This window comes from Ovis aries, chromosome 24, assembly GCF_016772045.2.
Source record: "Ovis aries strain OAR_USU_Benz2616 breed Rambouillet chromosome 24, ARS-UI_Ramb_v3.0, whole genome shotgun sequence".
In the NCBI taxonomy this organism is placed as follows: Eukaryota; Metazoa; Chordata; class Mammalia; order Artiodactyla; family Bovidae; genus Ovis; species Ovis aries.
The window spans coordinates 25,667,949-25,687,564 of NC_056077.1; the positions used below are offsets into that span (position 1 = coordinate 25,667,949).

General features: G+C 49.7%; 1 protein-coding gene across 5 annotated transcripts in view; it reads left to right on the forward strand.

Moving 5' to 3' along the window:
• Window positions 1-19,616, forward strand: part of KATNIP (katanin interacting protein) — a 233,456-nt gene that overhangs the window by 59,035 nt on the left and 154,805 nt on the right. For 4 of the 5 annotated variants that reach the window (XM_060406218.1, XM_060406217.1, XM_060406216.1 and 1 more), the window contains 3 exons: window positions 1,954-2,030; window positions 11,110-11,279; window positions 14,194-14,291. In XM_060406218.1, coding sequence (XP_060262201.1) covers window positions 1,954-2,030; window positions 11,110-11,279; window positions 14,194-14,291 — 345 coding nt within the window. The remainder of the gene's footprint in view (window positions 1-1,953; window positions 2,031-11,109; window positions 11,280-14,193; window positions 14,292-19,616) is intronic. The other variant, XM_060406220.1, reaches the window with a different exon arrangement.

Here is a 19,616-nt window from a genome sequence, read left to right on the forward strand (position 1 = left end):
TGCAGGGGGAGGGGGTGGAGGAGCCTCGTTCGGAACCTCAGAAGCTAGAGGGGGAGAACTTGGGGGACGGACAGGTGGGAACAGCTCCCCATGGCCCCGGATCAATGGAAAAGGATGAAGTCGGAAAGAGCTATCATATTTGCTTAAGGAGGTTATGGGTCACCCTTGGGAAGAGCTCTGGTAGATTAATGGGGTGCAAGGCAGATTTTGAGAAGCTAAGAAGAGAATGATGGAAATTCTTTTTTTCTTCTTCTCCCGATGATAATTGTTAGGATTTTCACACAAATTGTGTTTCTATTACAAGCGTCTCACTTGCCATTTAACACTTAATCTGTCTGACTTGTTGACTAGAAGCCAACACTGTCTCTTTAGTTAAGAAGTTAAGTTAGTTAAGCATAGAAGATGGCAAAGCACTGTTTACAGTATGACCCTACTTTCGTTTAAAAGAATGTGTGTGTGTTTATAAATGTAGATATATGTATATTATAAGCAAAGAAAAGCATCTAGTGGAATATGTATCGAATCATAATGGAGGTTTTACTGGTATTACGTACGTCACTTTATTCATTTGTTTTTGGCTGCGCTGGGTCTTCGTCGCTGCTTGTGGGATTTCTCTAGTTCCCTCCAATGGGGGCTACTCTTGGCTGGGGTGTGCGGGCTCCTCCCTGCGGTGGCTTCTCTTGTTTCGGAGCACAGGCTCTATGTTTACCGGCTTCAGTAGTTGTGACACACGGGCTTAGTTACACCTGGACATGTGAACTCTTCCCAGACCAGGGATTGAACCCCTGTCCTCTGTATTGCCAGGCAGATTCTTATCCACCTCACCACCAGGGAGGTCCGTATGTCACTTTTAATATTTATAGTTTATTATACATTTACTGCCCCCTCCCCCACAGGGCTGTAAAAGTCTTTAATAGGGGTTATCTCTAATCATCAGGCCATGGTATACGACTTAGAATTCTATTGGCTGCAAATGACAGAAACTCAGTTGAAACAAAATAACGTTAGGGTCATAACTAAGTTGTCCAGCTGCTTCTTCAGGCATGGGTGGATCCAGGGGCTCAAATTCTGTCATTAGGACTCTCCATCTTTGCATCACTGGGATCTGCTGTCTTCTTCCTTGCCTTCGTTCTCAGGCATTTCCAAGCCTGCGTCTCGTTACCGTAGCACCCGAGTGGAAAGAGAGTAGCTTTTCCCCAGGAGTATCAGTAAAGTCCTTGGGCTGACTTTCAAGGGTCAGGCTCAGGCTGAGGCGCACCCTCTGACCAGTGGATCCTTGCGGCCAGGGGAAGTACTGTGTTGATGGGCGAGACCAAGGTCAAGGTCATATGACCTGAGTGGAGATCAAAGGAACTTTCAAGGGCATCTAAGGAAGCCAGCGAACTGGGAAAAGGGACTGAATGGTTCCCCCAAAGAAATCCAGAGTTCTGTGACCAGAAGGGCAAGCGGAAAACCGCAAACATCTGCTTCAAAGGGACCTTCACTCTCTGCATCCTATATTTTTGTAATGACCGAGTTGTTTATAATAAGCATGCATTTCTCTCACAGTGGCAAGAAAAAACAGATGAGATTTCTCTCTCAAACAACTGATCTGGGTTCCATCTGGTTAGGGCAATAGAGATCACCAAATCACGAGCATGGAGAAAACAGTAAAGCCCAAATCTTCTCAGAGTCCTTGATTTTATTAGGGCATGGGAGGAATGAACAGTGAGGCTGGGGAATCAAATCGCCCTTTTCCCTTTCATAGACTGTTGGTTGCGTATGTTCGAGACCCACTGGGCCGTCAGACAGTCTCTGGGGCTCTGGGTCGCCCCGGTGATGCGCCCAAGGGGCCGGGCCTTCGTCAAGGTCAGCCTCTGCCTCCCGGCCTCCCGTGGGGCGTGTGCTGTACCTGGGCCTCAGCAAACGCTCCCCTGCATTCCGACATCACACCGCTCTGTTTCTTCATTTCAGGGTTACGCTAAGGACATGGTGACAGACTTTGATGAGAAGCACGATGAGTATTTAATATTGCTCCAGCAGAGGAACCGGTAAGATGCAGCCGCCCGACAGCAGCCCTTGATATTAACCAAATCAAAAGCCTATTTAGAGTTATTAACAGCGTGCAGGCTCGGTTTCACATCGGAACAGGCTGCAGTCGCCCTCCACGCGGAGGCTTGGAATAATATCTGCCATCCCAGTTCCTATTTCTCCATTCACTGATTTAATCGCATCTTTCGATTGAACTGTAGCAAACCGTCGGACGTGTGGGGCCCGCTTCTCGTCTCCGTGCCTCCGTTCTGGGAGGAGCTGGGTTTGTTAAGAAAAGCTAGAATTTGGCAGGGCCCGTGTGTGAATAACCTAGCCTGTGATCTCACAGGCTTTGAAGGTCCCCAGAAATCTGAGCCTGTAATCATGCCTTGTTATGTAAAGGGGGAGTCCTTTTACACTTGTGTTTGAAGTTGGTCAATGTCGTTTAAAGCTGTCAGTCCTGATTTGACTCTGCAGTGCCGGTTCTCATAAAAAACCTGCAGCCCGATGCCATGTGTACTGAGGTCAAAGCTTGTGGTCTGGTTGGAGAGTATTATAATGTTCTCCGGGCCTTTGCAAGGCTGCGCAAGTTCACTTGCAGTTCATTATGGTTTGTCTTCAGGCCCTGGAACCTTGGGGAAAGCTGGGTTTGCAAACTTAGATGCTAGGAGGGGTCAGGCAGTGAGCGAAGCTAGCTTGGTGGGGACAGTGGGTGCCTGGAACTCTCATGGGCCCAGGGGTTCATATCCTCCAAGGAGACACTGAAAATCTGGACTTGTGTGGTGAAATATCCTGAGTTTTAAAATGTTCGTGTGTACGTGCTAAGAAGCTTCAGTTGTGTCCAGCTCTTTGCAACCCTATGGACTGTAGACTGCCAGGCTCCTCTGTCCATAGGATTCTCCAGGCAAGAAAAATGGAGTGGGTTGCCATGCCCCTCTCCAGGGGATCTTCCTGACCCAGGGATCGAACGTGCATCTCTTGGGTCTCTTGCATTGGCAGGCAGGTTCTTTACCCCTAGCGCCACCTGGAAAGCACCCCCAAGATGTTGGTAATGAATTCAAATCAAAGCCCAAACAGGCAGAAAGATACTACAGCTCCACACCCCCCAGATCTGCAGGAGCGGGAAGGACAGGGGAACTTATTTGGGACTTTGTGCTTTGGGGCTGTGCTTGGGGTCTTGTAGGCAAGAGAGTCTGGGGGTTCTTATTCTGAATATGAATTCAGCCCTTCTCTGATGGGCTGGATTCCAGGTGCTTGTCAGCTGGGGCCCTGGAGGCGTGTTGCACCGGGAAAGCTTTTAATGTACAGGATTGCCCCATGTGTTGTAGGAGTTTAGCATCCCTGCCTACCTGTCCTCTTACTAAATTTCACTAAGACCTCCAGTATCTATGACAATGAGACCTGCCCTCATTCCAGATGCCTGCATGCAAGGCAGTCCTGCCCCCAGTAGAGCACCTTTGAATAGATAAACTCTCCAAGACCAGCCAGAAATACCAGGCAACATCCCATGTGCCCAGCTGCTCTGGTCTCCCTCCGTCCCAGGGGCAACCTCAAACCCAGGCTTGTGCTGATTATACCAATGTGGGTTTTTATCATCATTAATGCTAGGGAACAGAATGTTTTTATTCAGTTTCTGGCAGGCTGGATGGTGCCACCAAACACCTGGGCGATCATTGAATCGTATACACGTGACTTGTCTGGGAGGAGAGTATCATAGTTCCTCGTGAGCAAATTGCTTCTCATTAATTGAGGGATCAATACATGTGTGATCAAAGAGGCACCGGCCAATAGCATAGCTGGGAAGAGCCAGAGACGAGGTCACAGCACAAAGGCAATTTAAAAAAGTCCAAATGGAGCTGCCATAAAATTTGGGAGATGTGTTTGTCACCGAGAGGGAGCTGGCTTGATGACAGGGAATTAGAAGGTAAAGCTAGAAACGCCTCCAAATGGAGACATATGCAGAGTGGGAGTGCTCCGGAGCTGGCATCAGATTGAGCCTGAAAAGGCACCTTTGCTGAAGTGCCAGCTGTGTGGCAGGCAGCTCGCCCCCATCCTCTCGTTTTATCCACACACTGCCCGATAAGGCAGTTATTTCACCCATTTTACAGATGAGGAAGTGGAGACCAGGACAGCAAGCATTTGCCCAGTGTCATGCAGCCAGGAAATGGAGCTGGGCCCTACATTTTTTTTTCCAGCCGTGCCACGCAACAGGTGGGATTGAATCTGCGCCTCCTGTGGTGGAAATACAGAGTCCTAGCCACTGGACCACCAACAAATTCTCTGTACTTTCTTATTTATGTTTTGTTTGACGCTATCATGAGTAATCCAGAGGAGAGAGATCTGCCAGGGTTGCCAGTGGCTCTAAGTTCACTATGGAGGGTTTTTGTAGGTATAAACTGAAATTGAGTTGGAAATCTACTTATAAGACTGGGTAGAGTGGGAAGGAGGTTCAAGATGGAGGGTACATATACACGTGTGTATAGATCTATACACATAGATATATACATATATAGCCGATTCACTTTGCTGTACAGGAGAAACTCATACAACATTATAAAGCAATTATACACCAATTAGAAAAATGACTGGATTGAAAACCAGCCTCTGAGCCTTTTTAAATCTCTTTTTTTCTACGTGGACTGTTTTTAAAGTCTTTACTGAATTTGTTACAACGCTGCTTCTGTTTTTTGTTTTGGTTTTGTGGCCACAAGGCATGTGGGATCTTAACTCCTCGACCAGCGATCAAACCCTCACCCCCTACACTGGAAGGTGAAGTTGTGACCACTGGACCACCAGGGAAATCCCAGCCTCTGAACTTCATATGGAGCACAGAGGGAGGTGAAAACCCAGTCTGTGTACTGGGTTGCCTGGGACCCAAGAAGGGGGTGTATAGTCACTGGGCTGAGTTCTTAGAGACCTGTCCAGAACACAGCTACCCACAAAATGCTGATCAGGTCTTTCTTTTATTCTTTCAGCAGGGTTCCACTGAGTACCTTGTCAGTACCTGCCAGTAGTACGAAGGAGAACATTGCAATGAGGGGGACACAGGCAGTCTTAGTCAGTGCTCCTCTGCTCGAAGGGACAGGAGCCCAGAGTAAATGACTTTATACAGTGAAACTGATTGCCCTGTGAAATAAACAGATCTGGGATGATAGGCGGGCTTCAAGCATAGTTGGATCCAGGTACTCAAAGTGGGTCACTGAAATCAGTCACTCTCCATCTCTCAGTTCTGTTTCCTCACCTTGGAACCATCTCACAAAGGTACCTCCCTCACAGAGGCCAAGGCAGTCCCTGGAAACCCACTGACATTCTCCCTCTAGAGGAAGAAAACACATCTTTCTTAATTGTTCCAGCAGAAGTGCTGAGGCCCATCCTCATTCAAAAGTCCTGAGTTTCCATCCATGAGCCAACCGCTGCCCTGTGCCTGGTGGGGTGGCAGAGTCTGCCTGGCCCCTCCTGGGCCACCCCATGAAGCTGGGCAAGGGTGTGAGTCTCACTCAAACCACGTGGAGTAAGAGGAGGAAGGGGGCGGTTCTCAAGGGGAATCTGAGCTGTGTTTGGAAGATGGGGGCGAGTGACTGGACAAATGAAAAGGACAGGTGTCTGCTACACAGCCCTGGCCTTCAAGGAACTCCCCGCAGCAGGGGTAGGTGAGCACAAAGCTACCCAGGACTGGGCCAGAAGGGGCAGAGAGTGATCATGAGCTCCAGGAGAGGACCAGGGAGGGTGGGGGAGATGCGGCAGCTCTTGTTGACCCGCGCACAACCCTCGCCCAGAGGATGCTTAGTGATTCTGCTCACTCGGCAGCCTCATGAAAGATGTAATCATGCCTAACAGGACCCACGAAAAAGCAGCCTGAATCATCAAAGGGCTGAGACAGGAGGAACGGTTAAGAGCTAACGGCCAAGCGGGGCTGTAATATACACTCAAGAGGGCGGCAGGTCTAAGATCTAAGAATCCAGCAATGGTATTGTTTTTTTTTTTTTGAAAAAAAAGTTGCTTGAGGGAAACTTACAGGAAAATGTACCCAATTGAGAGGTGAACCCACTGCCTCATGAGAAGATTTAGGCAGAGGAAGAAAGGGGAGAACCAGCTCCCAGGGGGTCTTGCACAGACCAGTCTCTGAGCTGGAGCTTCATCTGGCATCCCCTTCCATCCTCATGAGCTTAGGCATCCTGGGTCTCATTTTACAGAAGAGGAGACAGGCCCCAGAGGTGTAGGGACCTGCCCATGAAAGCTGGGAAATGGCAGAGCCTCCAGCACAGAGCTCAGTCCTCTGCACCATGCCACCTCCGCCCACATGGATGGGGGCTGGTGACCTCCTAGAGGACAAATACTGGAGCTTGTGAGCCACTAGGTCCCAGGAGGAATGGCAAGCTCCTTGCACCACTGTCCTCTGCCTCTCCATCCTTTAAGGCTTCATTCAAATGCCACTGTCTCCAAAAAGCCCTACCTGGGAGCCACTGCTTCTCCTCTGAACTCTCCTTGTGTGGAGCTCTGTGGCGTGATGCCTGGTGAGGAGACAAGAAACGGCAGGATGACGTGGCAGGGAGATGAGCTCTGGAGCCTCATGGACCAGAATTTAAATCCCAGCCGCTTCCTCAATTGTCTGACCTTGGACAAGTACATCTATAAAACAGGCCAATGCCAGGATCTTAATTCCTGGGCCAGTGAAGGATTGAGCAGGACAAAGTGTTTGAGGGTCTGCAGTAAGCCCACCCATCCAAGTATGCGTTCTCCATCACCATCGTCATCTTTTTGGTGATAAATATGTCTTCTTGACGGTGAGCTGAGGGAATTCTCTGGGTGTCCCAGTGGCTGGGACTCCGCACTCCCAATGCAGGGGGCCTGGGTTCAATCCCTGGTTCGGGAACTAGATTCCACATGCCACAACTAAGACCTGGCACAGCCAAATTAAAAAAAAATCCAGATAATCCTTGAATGCCTGACACTTGGAGAGCCCCTCGGTTGACCCTGGGGTTTCCTGAGGTCCAAAGGAGGCATGTGGCCAGCCCACAGTCACAGAGCAGCCAAGGCTATAGACCACGACAGCTGTTATAAGCCTGGTCACGAGCAGACCTGTGAGCAACGCGCCCCCTGCCCTTGGAGCTCAGCTAAGTCCTCTCCTCACCTGAACCCCTGCTTGTGCCCTGACCACCCATGTCAAGCATCTCGCGTCCCCGGTCACAGTCCCTGTGCCTCCCTGTGCACTAACTCAGTGTTTCTACTTCGTCTTCTGTACAAAAGAGCTCTCTGTACAAGTGCCCCCGAAGGTCATCACGAGATGAGCAGAAACGATGCCCGCGACATGGTTAGATGCCCGGGGTCTGTATTAGAATACACGTCCGTGCCTTCTCTCTCCTGCTAGACCTTGAGTTCCAGAAATAGGTTCTCAGAGTATTCCTCACCTTTCCTTGCCCTCAGCACAGACCCCACACCTGGGGTGGGGGGCATGAAGGGAGAATAAACAGGCACACAGATACTAAACCGCAGTGTGAGGCAGGGAGACTCGTGATAGGAAACCTACAGAATCTCTAAGGCAGTGGTCCCCAACCCATTTTGGCACCTGGGACTGGTTCCGTGGAAGATGATTTTTCCATGGGCCGGGTGAGGGGGATGGTCTCAGGGTGGTTCAAACACATTACACATATTGTGCTCTTTATTTCTATTATCATTCCATCAGCTCTATCCTCAGATCATCAGGCGTTAGGTCCCAGAGGCTGGGGACCCCTGCTGGAAGGGGACAGAGTGTGATAGGGCAGCAGGTGCTTGGGGGCTCCATCTCCACCAGGGCAGGGGACTGAATCTGATTTTCCTGAATCCCGTACACCAAGGGCAGTTTTTTATGCAAAGTAGGCTATCCATTAAAAAAAAAAAAAAAAAACGCCCACTTTTCTTGGATGCCACGTGGGTATTCCTGATGCGCTCAGCTGCAGTAGAGGAGTTCCTCTAGTGAGTCCTTTCACAGTCTGACTAATTATCTCCTCGTTTATCAGTTTCATAAATCCACATTTTCATAAATCAGTCTGCTTAAAGAGAGACCCACGTGGAGCGCCCGCCACAGAGCTTGGGTAGCGGGATGCCACGGTGACCATTCAGGAAGCGTCAGGAGAAAAGGTGGTCTCTGGAAGGAAGTTGAGGCAGGCGCTGCCTGGCCAGGTGGTCAGATTTTTCCACCTGCCGACCATCTCAGGGTCTCACAGGGCCTGGGTTCCCTGCTCTCCCTCCCCGGGGACCACTGGTATCCACTGCGTCCTTTGATTGTTTGCACCAGAGAGCGCAGCTCCTGCCGTGTTTGGAAACTGTCTCTTAGTTACTTATGTTTTCCTTCTGTTTTATGCTGTTGCCCAACAATCAGGCATCTCCCAGGCTTCAGAGGCTGGCAAGAGATAAGCAGTGTGTAATGAATGTTCCTGCCACGATTGGCGAAAAGATGGATGTATCAACCGCCAAAGAAACATTTAAAAAAGCAAACAAAGAAATCACCCACAATGCCACCACCCTCCCTCAACAGCTGATTTAATTTTCACATCTATCACCTTCCACTCTGGGTCCCACAAACACACTTTTTTCCAACTTTGCGCTTATCGCCTAGGTACTGTTTTTATCCTGCCTCCTCCACCCCTCTCTGAACAGATCACAAACATCCGCCATGTTTCGACAGAATCTTCATAATTATAACAGCTACAAGAGATCTCCATTTCCATTACCCTGGTGTGGGACATTCCAGTCGCTCTCGTGGTTTTGTTAGGACTGGGTGCCGACCATTGTTCCTGATCAGAAACTATTTGCTGACTGAGCGAAAACCAAGCGTGTAACGTGTTCTGTTTCCAGCCATGTCTAAGCTTGTCAGTTTCAGCTTGCTAGCTCTTGAATTTGTCTTTGTCGTGGCGAAGATTCTAGAGCCACACTGCTTCAATTTGCATCCTAGCCTCACTGCCATACTAGCTGTGTGACCTCGGGCAAGTTACTTAACCTCTCTGTGCTCCAGTTTCCTTATCTATTAAGTGAGGTTAAGAAAATTAATGACCCCATAGGGGGTGAATTATCACTGTGCTACCTAGGAAGCCCTTACCATATACAGTAAAGTGTCCTTTTTGTGTTTTACTTAGTGTCCTGTGTTTTTACATTTCTGTGTTTTTCACTGGTGAATTCCCTGTTTAAACTGGTCCCCGGCGTAAGGTGGAAGTGCTGTCCCACATTCCTAAGCCCAGGAGGCTATGATGTCCCTTGTGGAGAAAATACACGTGTTAGTTAAGCCTCATTCAGTCATGAGTTGGAGTGCTGCCGGCATGAGTGTTACTGTATTAAGTATCAATATATATTAAATACTGGAGTGGGTAACCTTTCCCTCCTCCAGGGGATCTTTCCCACCCAGGGATCGAACCCAGGTCTCCTGCATTGCAGGCAGTTTCTTTACCAGCTGAGCCACAAGAGAAGCCCAATATATTTAAAAAGGTACCTTTAAACGGAAACACACATAAAGCAAGGTTTTATTTTGATCAGCTGATGAACACGTTGTGACCAGAGGCTCACAGGAACCAAATCCTGTATTTTTCCCTAGAAACAGTGGTTCAGTATTCACGAATTCAGTGTTTGCCTCAACTTTATGGGACTTATCTCAAACAATGGGAGATGGCTCTAATTTAGAGGGGCTTCCCAGGTGGCACTAGGGGTAAAGAACCCACCTGCCAATGCAGGCGATGTAAGAGATTCTGGTTCGTTCCATCCCTGGGTCAGGAAAATCCCTTGGAGAAGGGCATGGCAACCCCCTCCAGTATTTATGCCCGGAGAATCCCACGGACTGAGGCACCTGGCAGACAGCAGTCCATGGGGTCACAAAGAGTCAGACACGACTGAAGTGACTATGCACCTACTGCACAGAAAGCATTTAGAACAGAGCGTGGCTTCTACCTTTTATGGTTTACCGTTACTATTACATTTAAAACTCTTCTTCATTGGGTTGTGTCGGGGCACAGTTGCAACAGACAGGCTTCCCTGGCTGTAGTGAGCAGACTCCAGAGCACAGGCTTAGCCGTTGTGGCCAGTGGGCTCGGTTGTCCCGTGGCACGTGAGATCTTAGACCAGGGATCAAACCTGTGTTCCCTGCATTGGAAGTCGGATGCTTATCCAGTGGGCTATCAGGGAAATCCCACTACTGTTTATAAAAATTTACATTTTGCTACTTTGGTAGGAGTTTATTTAATCACTGAAGAGGATCCACTTTTTAATTTTTCTTTTTTGCCACCATGGTTGTTTGCATTTCTCCTTCTGCGAAAAGAAATCTCGTTGGTGTAGGAGTGTGTGCGGCCATTTGTAAAGGCTCTGAAGGGTTTGACGTCAGATGGGAGCAATTCTGAAATGGACACTGGGCCCTGTCTATGGCAGGGACCATCAGGAGTGGGGAAAGGATAAAGCCAAAGTGCGAGGTTGGACTCTGGAGAAAGCTGAACAAGGAACCTGGCCACGTGCACGCCAAGACCCTTGCAGGCAAAGGGTTTGATCATCACATCATTAATCTTGAACAAAGCCTGCGCTGGTATATTTTTAAACTGCATCTGAATGTAAAATGATGACATTTGGGATATCAGGGGTGCTGGAGAACACATTTATTTCCTGAAGCCAAAAATCAGTCTGCCTGGCGTGATGGCAGCTGTTTTCTAACGTGAGGATGTGTTTTATGAAATCTGACTCACAGAGGCTTAGACCACATTTTGTTCCACGTGGAACAAAGTGCTGCCGTCCACACCAAGGGGAGGTGCACGAAATTGGGATCACCCCAGGAAATCCAGGCCATGTGTAGCAGCGTGCGCACACCTGCTTTTGTCCCTGTGCCACCGGCAAGGATGGAACCCGGGTTTTGGCTGATGTACCTTTGAGCCTCAGGATGAAAGCAGGGCCCGCGGAGCCTCCTGCTCCCTGCTCCTCCATGTGTGAAATGGGCCTCTTAGGGCTGTTTATAGATGAACAGCTGGGCACCCGCAACCCAGCCTCTGATTAGAAACGCTTGCCTGTCAGAGCGGCAGGTCCCTCCTCACATGGGGGTGGGCAGTGGCTCAGGCTCCTCGGATGAGACGCTGGTGATCGTTTCTCTTCCAGGATATTAAAGCATCTGAAAACCAAGGACCCCGTGCAGTTAAGGCTGGAGCACCTGGAACAGGGGTTCTCGGTCTATGTCAATGGGGCCAACTCTGAACTGAAGGCGTCCCCTCGGAAAGCCATCCACTCCGACTTTTCCAGAAGCGCCTCCCACACTGAGGGGACTCATGGTGAGCACAGGACGCCAGGTCAGCACCAGCTCTGCTGACAAATGAGGGACGATGGAGCCACATCCCACGCACAGAAACTAGTGAGCCCGTGCAAGTTAACTCTGTCCACTTGGCCACAAAGAGATAGCATGAAAATGAGAGACACAGAGAGAGAGAGAGAGAGATTCTTTTTTTTTTTTTAACTTCTTTTTAAATTAGTCTTGGCGTCCATTCCTGCAGGACAAAGGAGACCAGATTAGTCAATTCCTGGCTTTTACATTTCCTGGATCTCACGTGCCAGTCATTTAATGAAAGGTCTAGGATAATTTTTGGAGAAGGCAATGGCACCCCACTCCAGTACTCTTGCCTGGAAAATCCCATGGATGGAGGAGCCTGGTGGGCTGCAGTCCATGGGGTCGCTAAGAGTTGGACACGACTGAGCGACTTCACTTTGACTTTTCACTTTCATGCATTGGAGAAGTAAATGGCAACCCACTCCAGTGTTCTTGCCTGGAGAATCCCAGGGACCGGGGAGCCTGGTGGGCTGCCGTCTATGGGGTCGCACAGAGTCGGACACGACTGAAGCAACTTAGCAGCAGCAGGATAATTTTAGTGAGACCTGATTTTCACTCACTGTGTCTTAACTTCAGTACCTAACCCCTGTGATAATTGATTCCAAATCCATACTCTACAGACTTTAACCAGATTTCATGTATCCTATAATAAAAGGACACATGAAATAAAATCTGGAAGTGGAATTGAAGACTCCCGATCCAGTGGTTGGCCCCATATAGGCCCCCAAAATGTTTTGGTGAATCCCATGGACAGAGAAGCCTGGCGGGCCACAGTCCATAAAGAGGTCATAGAGAGTCAGACACAACTGAAGCTACTTAGCAGCAGCAGGATAATTTTAGTGAGATCTGATTTTCACTCACTGTGTCTTAACTTCAGTACCTAACCCCTGTGATAATTGATTCCAAATCCATACTCTACAGACTTTAATCAGATTTCATGTATCCTATAATAAAAGGACACATGAAATAAAATCTGGAAGTAGAATTGAAGACTCCCAATCCAGTGGTTGGCCCCATATAGGCCCCCAAAATGTTTTGGTGAATCCATGGACAGAGGAGCCTGGCGGGCCACAGTCCATAAAGAGGTCATAGAGAGTCAGACACAACTGAAGCTACTTAGCAGGAATGAATGAAATGGCAGCACGTAGGAGTCAGACTGGGGCTTCCCAGGTGGCGAAGTGCCTGCCGATGCAAGAGACACAGGTTCGACCCCTGGGTAGGGAAGAGCCCCTGGAGTAGGAAATGGCGAAATCCCATGGACAGAGGAGCCTAGTGGGCTACAGTCCGTGGCGTCTCAAAGAGTCGTGTATGACTGAGTGACTAAGCATGTGCACACACACACAGGAGTCAGACGCAGTTTGGCTGTGTTGCTTTGAGGAAGCCATTTGCTCATCTTTAACATGGGACGAGTGAGTGCCAGAGTGCCTTTCAAGACTCGTCATTTTGTCTGAGAGGCCAGTGTGCTACTGACTTACGAGAAGAGGATTTGGAGCAAGGCTGCTGCTGCTGCTGCTGCTAAGTCGCTTCAGTCGTGTCCAACTCTGTGCAACCCTGTAGACGGCCTCCTGCCAGGCTCCTCTGTCCCTGGGATTCTCCAGGCAAGAACACTGGAGTGGGTTGCCATGTCCTTCTCCAATGCATGAAAGTGAAAAGTGAAAGTGAAGTCGCTCAGTCATGTCTGACTCTTGGGTTGGATTCAAACCCCATCCTGCCCCTTTCTAGCTTTGAGACCTCTGACAATTGGGTCCTTTCTGATCCTCAGTAAAATGGGAGTGATTATGCCTACCCTGCAGATTTCCCAGAAGGACTGAATGATAAGAAGTCTCAAGTGTCCAGCACACAATAATCTTTTAAAAAACTTTTTATTTTATATTGGAGTATAGCTGATTCACAATGTTGTGATACTCTCAGGTGGACAGCAAAAGGAACTCAGCCATACATATCCATGTATCCATTCTCCCCCAAACTCCCCTCCCATCCAGGCTGCCACATAACATTGAGCAGAGTTCCCTGTAGCACACTATTCTTGATTTGTGTTCCAACTCATTGGCTCATAGGTATGTAAGATCCCAAGCCATTAACAGGCAATAAAAATGAATACAACAAGGGGATAAAAGGAGAAAGTGGTGTCTTCAAACCTTCCCCAAGGAAAGCCACTGCATTTCAACTTGGAGTTTAGCATGAGTTTCCTAGCCCCCAGGGCAAAGGGCAATGGGATGGACTCTCCTAGCTTTCATAGGAGAGACTTACGCTGACCTCCTGGTTAGGAGAAGCAGGCCTTTCTAGGGCTCAGGGAAGGGCATATAATGGGAGTTTCTGAATTTGGGTCCCCAGTTGTATGTTCAGTCATTCAACGGGTCTCTCCCCTCGCCCCTCCTTTGGCTGACCTGTTGTACGTGCTGTCCTGACCTGCTTCTGTATCTTAGAGATGCTCCTTTTGTACGTAGACTGCCCAGTTCAGCTGCCCACTATTATACCTACTGTTCCATAGCATGAGGGGCTGTGACTGACTCGCCATCCCTTGTTGTTGGGCATTTAGCTTGTTTTCTTTCTCTCTCTCTCTTTTTTTTTTTTTTGGCCCCACTGCTCAGCATGTGGGATCTTAGTTCCCCAGTCAGGGATCAAACCCATGCCCTCTGCATTGGAAGCATGGACTCTTAACTGCTAAACCACCAGGGAAGTCCCCATTTAGCTCGTTTTCTGATGCTTTGTGGCTACAAAGAGTGCTATAAAAGTGAAGAGCTTCACAGATACGACCCTGGGCACCCCGATGGACATTGTAGCTGTAAGTTACAAAACCACCATCAGTGTGAGCTCATCTTTGGGGACTCACCAATTCTCCTCCCTTCATCTCTGTACAGATTGTGGACGAAGAACGCTGTTTCGAGAAGCTGAAGAAGCTTTGAGACGCAGTGCACGGACAGCTCCCAGCAAAGTCCAGCGCCGAGGATGGCATCAGGTCTGGAAACCCTGGGCAGAGTCAGGACAGTGGCCCCAGCTTACACTTTAGAATAAGGAGCAGGCTTCTTGTGACAGCAGAAATGTAAAAAGTATTCAGAATCTCCAGGGGCAGGGGGTGGGTCTAGCTGGGCGCTGCCGTGGTACCTTGTGGCACTGGCCTCTAGAGAGCGGAGGAGCCCTGGGGACCCGCCAGCCCTCTCTGTGACATGATCCTCCCTTCTGGATGGGGCCACCCCAGGTCAGACTCACAGCATCACAGGTCAGACTCACAGTCCCGTTGTAATGATGCATTCTCACAGATGATTTTATTAAGCACCTGTGATACGCCAGGCACGGTCTCAGGTGCCGGGGATACAGTGGGTGTGTAAGACAACACCCCCAACCCACAGACCTGAGATGCCACATCAGGTTGCTACTGATGCTGCTGGTTCAGTGGCTTGTTTTTTTGAGCAACTGCCAGTATCAGGCGTGGGCTAAGCTGCCACGTGACTCCTCTCCTTTGCCCTCACAGCAGACCTGCAGGGTATATTCCAAAGTCCTTCCTCCTTTTTTTTGGCCATGCCATGTGGCACGCGGAATCTTTAGTTCTGCAAACACCCCTGTGCCCCTTGAATTGGAAGCACAGAGTTTTAACCACTGGACCACCAGGGAAGTCCCATGTCCTTCCTACTTAAGGACGCTGAGGGCACAAAAGCTCAGAAGTATTAAGTGAGCTTTCCAAGGTCAATCACTAAGAAAGGGTGGAATTAAGATTCAGGTCCAAATCTGTTGCTCCAAGCTCGGAGTTCTTGCTCCTGTAGTCCTTACACCTTCCCTTGTGGCCTTATCTGGGACCAGGGGGACCCCCACTGTGCATTCGAATCACCTGGGATGCTCAGGCCCCACCCTCAGAGATTCTGGCTCACGTGATCTGAGATGAGGCTTAGGCAACATACATATAATATATATATATACACACACACACACACAGTATATACATACATATATATATGTATATACACACACATATATGTATATATACTGTCATGGTCCGTATGCGAGTTGGAAAATAATTTCCATGAGGCAGAATGGGAGGAGAATCAAGTTTATTGGAGAGGGAGACTGTTAGAACAGCAAGCTGGCTCAAGGCGGAGCCAAACCCTTTCACAGGCTAGTAGGCAATTTTTATAGCCTCAGGGCAGAGAAAGTTCCTACTGGAGTGGTGGCCTTAGGTGACTGGTTAGCATGCTATAGGGTGGGTAATAGGATGGGTCTTTTACCTAATATGGGGTCAGGGAACTGGCTGGTTTAGATCTGGAGGCTCATGGCAACAGTTGATTGCTATGGGGCTTGGTCAGTTCCAGAGATTAAAAAAAAATATATTTATTTTTATTGGAGACTAATTACTTTACAATATTGTGGTGGTTTTTGCCATCCATCGACATGAATCAGCCATGGGTGCACATGTGTCCCCCCATCCTGAACCCCCCTCCCACCTCCCTCCCCCCGATTCCCTCTGGGTTGTCCCAGAGCACCAGCTTTGAGTGTCCTGCTTCATGCATTGTGCTTGCACTGGTCACCTATTTTACATATGGTAATATACATGTTTCAGTGCCGTCTTGCTTCTCACCTGTGACCTTGGTATGCGCCCTGCTGTGCTTAATCGCTCAGTCGTGTCTGACTCTTTGCGACCCCATGAACTGTAACCCAGGGCTCCACATATAGCATATGTTCGGATCTATGTAAATACTAGGGCTTCCCTGATGTCTCAGCAGTGAAGAATCTGCCTGTAGAGCAGGAGCCACGAGTTAGATCCCTGGGTTGGGAAGATCCCCTGGAGAAGGAAATGGCAACCTCTCCAGTCTTCTCGCCTGGGAAATCCCATGGACAGAGCAGCCTGGCGGGCTGCCGTCCTTGGGGTCGCGATGCGTCAGACACGACTGAGCATGCACACATAAACAACAAGTGAACATGAACAGCAAATACTTTTTATTGGCCCATCTTTGCTAACCCCAGAGGAACGTGAGTATCCTCATTGTGCCACTAAAGAAATCGAGGCCCAGAGAGGTAATAAGGTGACCTGCTCCCACAGATACTGGCGGAGGACAGTGGCTGAGGTTTGGACCCTCAGCCTGTGACTCCAAACCCAGTGATTCTACTTCTCTGCAGGCACTTTTGTACATCTAGGTGAAATGGGCAGGGGTGTTCCTGCCAGCCTAACTCCCAAGCCTCATCTCACTGCTGATGAGCAAGGCCCTCGGGTCACACAGCCCGGAGGCTTCCTTTTGTCCCCAGCAATGAATATTAATTTCCCATTAATGAAGCCTTTCTCCACTTCTCACTTCAGACAGTTCTCCAAGCTGTCTTGAGTGCCTTCTATTATCAGGAGCTGTTATTTGCGTCTTAGACGGTGACTTAATGGCTGGCCCCGGAGTCTGTGCAATTTAAAGACTTGGCCTAAGATTAATTAGCATCCCTCCCTGGTCTCTCCCTGTGGTCCCGCACTTCACAGGGCCTAATCATGGCTAATTCCCTGGCTTCCTGATGCCACAAAGGCTGTAATTGTCCTCTGTACCCAGTCCATCAGGGGTCAGTCAGTGCCTAACAGTGGAGACCCCCAGGCTATTTGAATCATAAATGAATGGAAGGCTAGAATTGGGGGGAGTGCTTACAAAATCCTTAGGCTGGTAAGAGGATGAGCTTGAGCTGGGCCTCCAGGAGCAGTATACCCAGTATCCTCGAATGGGCCGGCCAGGAAAGCTGTTACCTAGGACACAGGAGGGAAGATGGGGGATCAGCCTCAAGAATGTGTCACCTGGGACCTCCCTAGCGGTACAGTGGACAAGGATCAGCCCGCCAGTGCGTGGGACACAGGTTCTATTCCTGGTCCCGGAAGATCTCACATGCTGCAGAGCAACTATGCCCAGGTGCCACAACCATTGAGCCTGTGCTCTAACAGCCGGGGGACCACAACTACTGAAGCCCACGTGCCCTGGAGCCCCTGCTCTGCAACAAAAGGAGCCACCGCAATAAGAAGCCCCCACACACCGCATCTAAGTGAGTAGCCTCTGCTCGCCACAACGAGAGAAAGCCTGTGCGCAGCAACAAGGACCCAGCACAGCCAAAAATAAGTAAGTGAGTAAAAGAAAGTGCTACCTGAACTGTGATCGAGGCGTCAGGAAGCCAGTGCCACAGCCGTTGGCCTCCGAGCGACCCTGTGTCTGCAAGTGAGGCACGTGGAAGAAAGACCTCGCCCACAGCTCACCCAGCCAGGGTGGGACGTGAATGAAAACACTCCTGGCCTCTACCGCATGCTTGGCACAGAAGCAGCTGGCGTGTGTCCCCTTCGTCTCCACTTCACCTCTGCTGTGCCTACCTTCCACGAGGCCATCGGATCAGCCACACCCATGTCACATCCAGACCCTGGCTGAGAGGGAGGCTGGGAAACGCAGTGTCTGGCTTTCAGGCCTCTAGTGAACCAAGAGGCACCCTCAGAGGAGGGTGAAATGGGTGCTGGAGGGCACCATCCAATCAACTCTGTTCCACCCATACACAGTCCTTTGGGGACCACCCCTCAGAGATGGAGACAAATACAGGAGTCTTCAGAAGTGACAATTGGACTGGGAGCCAGTCATGAAGGAAGTCATCCATTAAGTTAATGAACATGTATTACCATGGGCCAGGCAGTCGGCAAGTGTGCCCCAAATGCCCAAATCAGGCTCAGTGCCTGCCCCGGAAGATCCGACTGTGAAGACATGGGCACAGCTCATCCTGGGAGGGAGATGCCACAGCTGTTCTCCAGTGTCTGGAAGGCCAGTCTGGTAGACTCTGAAAATTAACCACCTGAAGCCTGTGGGCTCAACTTGCCCCCCAGATAATGGTTTTGGGACTCACACAATTTATAAGAGACTTAGTCACTTGCTAACACTTTAATTCAAAAAATTTTATGTATTTTTTAAAAAAGCTTGATTCCTAATTCCCCGGGAAAATGGAAAGATCTAGCCCCCAGGCTGGGTTGCCTGCCCATAAGGCAGCCATCAGCAGTCCACTTCTTCAGGTAAGAACACCCGGCGGCAGGTGACAGGCAAGTCCAAAGGGTTAAGAGCACAGACTCAGGGACTGGCAGCCTGGCTTCCAAGCCTCAGCTGCACCACCTACTAGCTGAACGGTCCCAGAGAAGCGGCTTAACCTCTCTGTGCCTGTCTTCTCCTCTATAAGCAGGGTTGGTAATGGCACCCTCCCCACCAGGTAGTTAATGAGGATTGATGACTGAGCTCGCCCAGTGGTGCCCAGCACAGAGGAAGCTGGCAGTGAACAGCACTGACTGTCGTCATCAGCCAAGGGGGACATGCCGAGGGTGGATTTTCCCTCCAGTATGTTCTCACTCTCATTCAGTCCTTCATTCATCTGGGGACCATTTACTGGATACTTCTGGGTTCTGGAGTCAGAGCATGAGTGAGGCAGGCCAGGCCCACTCTCCTGGTGCTCACGGTGGTGGAGTAAGTGAGTGTCGGGGTCAGTTACTCTCATAGGTCAGAGGACCTAGAAGACCCCAGGAAGGAATCTGGCTTTCATTTTAAATGTGAGGACTCTCCTGGAGGGTTTTCAGCAGGAGAATTACGTGTTGGGCTCCTGTTTGGGAAACATCCCTGGAGGTTGCCTGAAAGGACCAGGCTTGGGGGTGGGGAAGGGGATTTGAAGCAGGGCTCCCCATAAGCCTAACGGGCCTGTTCTCTCCCCCAGCCTTCTCCAGCACCCACTCTCACAGCTGTTCCCTCCCCGTAGCTTCGTCTTCTCACTGCAGCCTTCTCTGGGTCACAGTTTTTCCTTCCCTCCATATTCATTTGTTGAAATTTTCCAAGAGAGAGACCATCTGAATCTTTCCATTCTTTTTTTTTAATTGTTATTTTTAAAATAATTTTATTTATGTATTTATTCTTATTTTTGCCTGTGTTGTTTTGTTGCTGTGTAGGCTTTATCTCCACAGTGGCGGGGTGGGGGAGCACTCTCTAGTTGTGATACGCAGCTTCTCATCGTAGTGGCACCTCTTGTTGTGGAGCCTGGGCTCTAGGGCCCACGGGCTTCAGTAGTTGCAGCCCCCTGGGTCCTAGAGCACAGACTCAATAGCTATGGTGCAGGAGCTGAGTTCCTCCGCAGCCTGTGAGATCACCTGGGACCAATGATCAATCCCATGTCTCCTGCATTGCCAGGCAAATTCTTTACCCCTGGGCCACCAGGGAAGCCCTCTAATTTCATTTTTGTTCCTCGGGCCACGCGCTGGCCTGCTTCAGCCTGATGAGACACCCACTCAGGCCTCAGTCGGCTGGGACTGAAGGTGGGAGCT